Genomic DNA, 8,015 nt, shown 5'->3' on the forward strand with positions numbered 1-8,015 from the left:
AGGAAACCAGAAAGAGGGGAGCATTTCTTTCTTCTTTTTAAAAGCTCTTATTTTTCAATGCTGAGGACTGAACCCTGGGCCTCTTACATGCTAAGCACAGTTTCTACATCTGAGCTACTGCAATCTTGATTGATACAGATGCCTTTCTCTTTTGCTTCAGTTTTATGTAAAAGCCTAAATCATTTATTTGGTTATATAGTTTGAGATAAAGCCATTATGTCCTGGGGCTGGCCTTGAATTTTGATCCTGTTAGGATTACAGATGGTCACCACCATGACTAGTTCATACAGTGTTGGGCATTGACCCTAGGGCTTCGTGTATAAAAGCAAACACTACCAACTGAGCTACTTGCCTTGCCCCCGGAGCCTGAAATTCTTAAAGTCAATATTCAAAAATAAAACTACCATTAATATTTTACATAAATGCATGCTTTTAAGAGCAAATCTGAGGCAGGTGTGGTACGCACCTTTAATCCCAGCACTTGGAAGGTAGAGGCAGGTGGATCTCTGAGTTCCAGGACAGCCAGGGCTACACAGAAAACCCTGTCTTGAAACACCACCTCCAACCAAAAAAGAGCAAATCTGATTTTACACAGTACATAATGTTATAATCTGATTTTGTCACTTAATGTTCCAAACATTTCAACATCTTTAAATGCTATACTAATTCATATTTATGGCTGCATAGTATCTCATTAAATATATTGAATGGCTCTCCCAGTTAAGATCATTTCTGTCCCACAGATATTCATTGGCCAGGCATGATGGTGACACACGTCTATAATTCCAGCACTTGTGAGGCAATAGCAGGGAGAATACTGAGTTTGAGGTCTGCCTGAGCTACAGTGAAGGACCCTGAAAGAGGATGGAAGAGGGAGGACAGAGACAGCTCCTATAAGATGGTTCAGTGGGAGCTGAGTGGTGGTGGTGCACACCTTTAATCCCAGCACTCAGGAGGCAGAGGCAGGCGGATCTCTGTGAGTTTGAGACCAGCCTGGTCTACAAGCGCTAGTTCCAGGACAGCCTCCAAAGCCACAGAGAAACCCTGTTTCAAAAAACAAACAAACAAACAAAACAAACAAAAAACAACAAAAAAAAGATGGTTCAGTGGGTAAAGGCACTTGCTGCCATCCTAACCCTGGGACTCATATGAGAAAAGGAGAAAAGCAACTCTGTAAAGTTGTTCTGTGATCTCCAAATGCCCACATGCATGCATACACACACACACACACACACACACACACACACACACACACACACACACTAAATGCAACATTTTTAAAAAGTAAGGGGGAGCCTAGAGACGTGGCTCAGAGGGTAGACATTAGCCTAGTATGCTTGAGGTCCTAGGTTTGATCCTCAGCACCACAAAATGTGCATGGTAGTATTCATTGTGATCCCAGGACTTGCCAAGGCAGAGAGAAGTAAGAGGGTCAGAAGTTCAAGGTTACCCTAGGATACTCAGAGTTTGAGGCCAGCTTAGGCTACATGAGATCTTGCATCAAAACAGACACATGCACACAGAGGAGAGAGATAAAATCCAGACCCTAACGCCTACTATTACAACTGCAATTTTCTTCCCAACTTCATCTCCTGCTTCCTCAGACAAGCCTCTGACTAGCGTGGACCTGAAGACTCCTTGACCACAGGATTATGTCTGATTATATACAAGTCTATGCATCTTTGTGCCACGATGTTATTGCTGCCCTTTATCACTAAAAAGGCACTGTCTTTTGCTATTGCTATGATAAGACACCACGACCAAGGCAACTTACAGAAAAAAACATTAATTTGGGTCTCACAGTTACAGAGGGTTAGAGCCTATGACCATCATGTTAACAGGCAGGCAAGCATGGTGCTAGTAGCTGAGAATTTACATGTTGGTCCACAAACACAAGGCAAAGAGAGCTAAATGGGAATGGTGTGAACTTCTGCAATCTTAAGGCCCACCCCTAGTTACAAGCCTCCTTCAGCAAGGTCACACCTCCTAATCCTTCACAAACAGTTCCACCAACTGGGAACTAAGTATTCAAATATATGAGCCTATGGGGCCTGTCAAGTTTTTTCAGAATCAGCACTGAAGCTGGGGAGATGGCTCAGTTGGTAAAGTGCTGGTCCAAGTTTGATTCCCAGAATCCAAATCAGTATAAAAAAGAGCAGAAGGGCATTTGCTAGGGAGTCTGAGACACACAAATCTTAGCGGGCTTACTAGCCAGCCAGCATTGCCTACTGGGTGAGTTCCTACCCAGTGAGAGACCTTGTACGGAAGAAAAGGAAAATAAATAAATAAATAAATACATAAATAAATAAATAAATAAATAAATAAATAAATAAAAAAGTCAGGCGCAGGCCTTAAATACCAGCTCTCGAGAGGCAGAGGCAGGCAGATCTATGAACTCCAGGCTAGCTGGGGCTATATAGTGAGACTTTAAACTCAAAAAAAAAAAAAAAGGCCCATGCTACCTGAGAAACAGCATATAAGATTATCCTCTGTCCACACACACACACACACACACCTACCTCTGAGGACCAAGTAGCCTCAGAATCAGACCAAGTAGCCTCAGGACCACTGAATCCCTTAGAATCGGTGCCCTCCTTGAGGTGTCTTCGGCAGACTGAGGGATACATCAACCATCAGGTACTGCAATGCCTGAAGTCATTAGTGACATTTCCTAAGATTGCTAACTTTGTTTCTTGGAACATATGTCCCTCCTAGATATGTTTCCTGAGGCAAGAGATCTCTAGAACCTTAACACAACTGGATGTGGATAGTAATCGCTCAACCTAAGTATCTCTCCAATATGTGTGAAGTTTCACTTTGGAGTTTCAATCATGCCACAACACACACACACACACACACACACACACACACACACACACACACACACAGAGAGAGAGAGAGAGAGAGAGAGAGAGAGAGAGACAGAAAGACAGAGAGACAGAGACAGAGACAGAGAGATGAGAGAATGAAGTACTTATTGCTCTATCTTGGCACTCAGACAATGTCTTTCTCATAGTAATTATATATGAGAACATACATACACTTGAACTTACGGGAAACAGGTAAGCCACTGGATCCCATAGTATTCTTAAGTCCAGCTGAACTGCTCAGTTACAGAGACCACCATTAAGCAATGTAGAATTATGGGATTACTGCCTGGTGGTGGTATAGCACTCGGGAGGCAGAAACAGGTGGATCTCTGAGTTCAAGGCCAGCCACTGTCTACAAATCCAATTGTAGGACAGTCATGGCTACACAGAGAAATCCTCTCAAAACAACAAAAAGAATTATGGGATTACCTTATTTTTATGTGAGTTTCAGACTTCAGAGTGGTAGGCTTCCAGTTGTTAGAAAGGTCATTCCTACTATGTAGTATTTTAATAAAATCCACCAAGTTGCAGGCTGGAAAGAGGACTCAGTGGTTACCAGCACTGGCTGCTCTTCCAGAGGGCCCTGGTTTGTTCCCAGCACCCACATGCCAGCTTACAACCATCCCTAACTTCAGTTCAGGGGATCCTATGTCTTCTTTTTGCCCTTTAGGGCACCAGACTCAAAGTTGGTGCACAAACATGCATGCAGGCAAGTTCAGGGCCTCCTACCTTTGGAGCCAGTGTCTCCATTTGTACAGGTTTCACAGAGGCTGTAGGTTTTGGCTGTTTGTTGACATTTGTCACTTTGGTGGGCTGAACTGGTATTTTGGTGTTCTGAGGTTTCTATAAGGGAAAAGAACAGTGAGCAGGGTGACAACCAGTACAGCCTGTGTAGTGTGGCTCTCCATACATGCCACTCTGCCCTTCTTACCTTAGCCACTGGAGCTGCTCTGGTTCTAACTTTATTTCCAATTTCTTCTAAAACTGCCCGCCGGATAGTCACATGGCTCTTAGCTTTAGGATTAACTCCTGTGTCAATAGTCTTCAAATCACTGGACACCTTAAAACAAAACAAAAACAAAAACCCACAGCCCGACAACAAATAAGCACACAAACAAAAAAGTTTAAACAGAGAAAATGAAAAATACCTCCCTACCTAATGTAAGATACTCCAACTCAGAACTACCCTGGAAAAGGCGAATATACTGAAATCTATTTATAAAGGGGAAAGTGGGGCAGGCGATGGCTCTCACCAGTTAAGAGCATTGGCTGCTCCTGCAGTGGACAACTCCAGCATCCACAGGGCAGCTTACAACTGCCTGTAATGCCAGTTCCAGGGGATCTGACGCTCCTGAGAGTACTGCACATATATAGTACACTTTATTCATGCACATAAAATGAAAGCTTTTTTTTTTTTTTAAACCTTTTTGGTTTTTTGAGACAGGGTTTCTTTTTGTAACAGCCTTAGCTGTCCTGGAACTCTCTCTGTAGACCAGGCTAGCCTGGAACTCACAGAGATCGCCTGCCTCTGCCTCCCGAGTGGTGGGACTAAGGGCATGCTCTATCACTACCCAGGCAAAAGCTTAATTTTTGTTTGATTTGAAACAGTGTTTCTCTGTATAACTGCCCTGGCTGTCCTGGAACTCACTCTGCAGACCAGGCTGGTCTTGAACTCAGAGATCTGCCTATCTCTGCCTCCTGAGTGTGTGTCACCACATCTGGTGTGTGTGCACTGGTGTTTTGCATGCATTGGTATTTTGTCTGCATGTATGTCTGTGTCTAATCTTGGAATTACAAACAGTTGTGAAGTCCCATGTGGGTGCCAGGAATTGAACCCCAGTCCTCTGGAAGAGCAAAGAGTGCTTTCAACCACTGTGCCATCTCTCCAGCCCCCCAGAAGTTTAATTTTTTTAAGGGCAAAGATACATCTTAGGGAAATCTAAAAATGCTACTTGAAGTATCACCCTAAAATTAGGTAAATCACCCACTTACTTTACCTATATAACAAAGATCTCCCTAGTGATTTTATGCTTTGTTTTGCATATTCAAGCAGTCTTTAAGAGATGTCAAAGTTTCTTTCTTCTCAGTGATTATTTCTCATAAACACCTGTGTCTCTTGTTAAGAGTTCCTTGTAGGTTAAGTCATTTAGTAAGAAACCTCCCTTCACAGAGTATATCCATAATGATAAAGAACGTTGATGACAATAGCTAATAATAGGTCAGGTTGTTTAAAACTGTTGAGTCTCAGACCCACAGTAGCTTCCCTTATAATATCAAAGAATAAGAAATGGCACCTACAAAAACGGACCTTCAGAAAACAATTTTTGATAGCACAGACTCTCTCAAATTAAGGATACTTAGAATGAAAACAGGAAGCATAAAATAATTTTACCTCTTAAGTTTTAGAAGAGTTAGAATTGTATGAAAAAGAAAAAAAAAAAACTTAGTGTCAGTTGGCCATAATCGGCTTTAATAGAACACAGTTTAAAAAAAAAAAAAATCAACAAGACTTGCTATTCATAGCCCAAAGTTTACAGTGTTGTAGAAGTAATAAATATTTCATGAGAAAAACAGTTAATTCCCCGAGAGGCAGGTGGTCCCTAATTCTAAAATACCTCCCAACTGGGGGGGGGGGGGCGGTTGTTAAGCTGACTTATCAGGATAAGCCAGGCAAATCCGTAGCCTACCACAAGAGAAAGAGTTTAAGTATTAAATAACTTGAAAGGACCAACTAGACAAAAATTACATATTAGTAGGAGTTAGATCTACAAGACCTGATCCCTGACTGTATATTCATTATTGTTTAGATTTGGATTCAACAAGCCAAGATGTTAAATCTTTCTTGTCAGCACTCCACTGCTAATTTCAAAATGTGTTTGAAAGTTCAAGGTTTTATTAGTTAAAGCCTGGTAATGAAGACTACGTTTAAATTTATGTGGAAGAGGAATTGGCAGCTTTTGACTAGCCAGGACAACGGCGGCCAGCTGTGCCAGGGCCCTCTAGTTTTCAACAAAGGGAAAGTAGTCCAGGTACAATTCCAGCCTAAAAGCTAGTAATATTTCCATTCTCAAAAAACCAATTTGGACGTTCCTTCCACCATCTGCAATACTGAGGTCCAAGTTTTGTACTTTTCCTATTACACTTGGGTGGGTTTCTTGTTTTTATTCTGTTAGTGTTTTGTTTTTTTAAGAGGACAAACCCACATTTTCATGAACGTGGCCTGGAAGGGAGTGTGCAGACGCTAATGGTAAGTTCACACAAAGCAAACTGTGAAAAATATGAAAAGTAGAGCAATGGTACTGGACGGCTTCCCGGTTCCTCCTGGTCCTCATCCCCAGAGCAGCGCAGCGCAGCGCAGTGAGTGACAGGATAGGGACCCCAGGCCTTTGCTTTTAGACAGCTCTGTCCGGGCCGTACCGGCAGCCTCTCGGGCCGCCGGGAAGGGCAGGGCACCGTAGCCCGGGCGCACTCACCGTCGGGCGTCGGAGCAGCGCCATGAGGGCCGCGCTGGGACGTACGGACTCAGCGCTGCCACCTGAGTCCGTGGCGCCGTTGGGAGACTCAGGATCTCGCTGCTTCCCCACTCCACGGCCGGGTCGCCGATTCAAATACCGCGCCGCTCGCGCCCCATTGGGTAGCCGCTCGCACGGCGCGCTCTCCCCATTGGCTAGGCCGGGAGGCCTTTCTGCACCCTGATTGGCTGGATTCTATTTGCTTGTCATGGCAACCAGCGAGGCGGCAGGACTTTGTTGTTTCCTTGCCTACAGTTTTATTTTTAAATCCTAGTTCCTGAGATAAACAAAATAATTTTTCCTCCCACTGGAAAAGCTAATCTGAATTTTAACAAAAAACTTCACCTCCGGACAGATGTCTTTAGAAAGTATGTTCTGGGTGGGTAGAAGTGGGCTCTAGGTAACATCCTGGAAATGCTACTTCTGACCTTGCTTCCTCTTCCGGAAACCTCTACTTGGGAATTTGGATTGGGTTCGTCTGGGGAATAGAGCCTTCGTCTCCAGGTCGTTCAGGGCTACACGAAGACTGAGAATCGAACGTGTGCAACATTATAGCCTTCCTAAAACAACGGATCCCCAGCAGAGGCACGAATCAAACTAAAAGTGATTTGTGTGAGCCCCAGCACGCTGAAAGCAGCCGGACTCAGAAGTATTTGTCGAATGACAGGGTCATGTGTACAAGGTTTGAACAAGGAAACAAGGTGTAGCTCGAGTTGTGAACAGTGAGAGAAGAGGCTAAAGAACAGAATGTTATCCTGGGGGGAAGAAGGAGGTCAAGACAGAGAAAAAAGACTTCAGTGGGGAGCCCTTTCTCAGTAGTATGATGCATGTGCAAAGCTCTGAAGATATTTTCAGCACAGAGCAAAGAAAACAAAACAAAACAGAAGCCAGGCCAGGCGTTGGTGGCGCATGCCTTTAATCCCAGCACTCGGGAGACAGAGGCAGGTGGATCTCTGTGAGTTCGAAGCCAGCCTGGTCTTCAGATCGAGTGCCAGGATAGGCTCCAAAGCTACATAAAGAAACCCTGTCACGAAAAAACAAAACAAAAAGAAGCCAGGTAGTGCTAGTGCACACCTTTAATCCCAGAGGCAAAGGCAGTCGGATCTCTGTGAGTTCGAGGCTAGCTTGGTCTACAAAGTGAGTTCTAGGTCAGCCAGAACTACACACACAGAGATCCCTGTCTCGAAAAATAAAACAAAACAAACACAAAAAATGGTCTAGTGCCCAGATAGCAGAATGATGGGAGGACAGGCTCTATGTGACACTTGACTCACCCTCATCACTCTGTTGTTTTAATTCAAGTCTCTTCTGCTTGGGAAATAAAAAACACTGATTGGAGAGCCTTAAATAAGGATAACTGATCAGGATAGACCCCCCCCCCCCGACTTTTACCCAAATCCGTTGTAGCAGATCTGACATTTCCAATCTGAGTCTAAAGGCAGGAAGAACCAGTGTCTCTCCCACCTGGAAAACAGGCTGGTGAAATTGTCCCTCACTCTAAATTACACAAGGATGTGGAGAAATCAAAGGAACAGAAATAACTATTTATATTCTATTAATTTCTTTCTGTTAAATACCTGGTTCCGGAAATGCAAGTTTTGTGGCTGCTGACTCCTCTGGCCATCATGCTTGA

At 43.8% G+C, this 8,015-nt stretch overlaps 1 protein-coding gene across 1 annotated transcript in view; it reads right to left on the reverse strand.

Annotated features, from left to right (window-relative positions):
* The window catches only part of Ccnb2 (cyclin B2), a 16,402-nt gene extending 9,904 nt beyond the window's left edge, over positions 1-6,498 (reverse strand). The window contains exons 1-3 of the mRNA XM_027411239.2: positions 6,344-6,498; positions 3,802-3,930; positions 3,600-3,713 (exon numbers count right to left, since the gene is read on the reverse strand). Coding sequence (XP_027267040.1) covers positions 3,600-3,713; positions 3,802-3,930; positions 6,344-6,367 — 267 coding nt within the window. The 5' untranslated portion in view covers positions 6,368-6,498. The remainder of the gene's footprint in view (positions 1-3,599; positions 3,714-3,801; positions 3,931-6,343) is intronic.
* Positions 6,499-8,015: the final 1,517 nt, after the last annotated feature.

This window comes from Cricetulus griseus, chromosome 4 (assembly GCF_003668045.3).
Source record: "Cricetulus griseus strain 17A/GY chromosome 4, alternate assembly CriGri-PICRH-1.0, whole genome shotgun sequence".
NCBI lineage: Eukaryota > Metazoa > Chordata > Mammalia > Rodentia > Cricetidae > Cricetulus > Cricetulus griseus.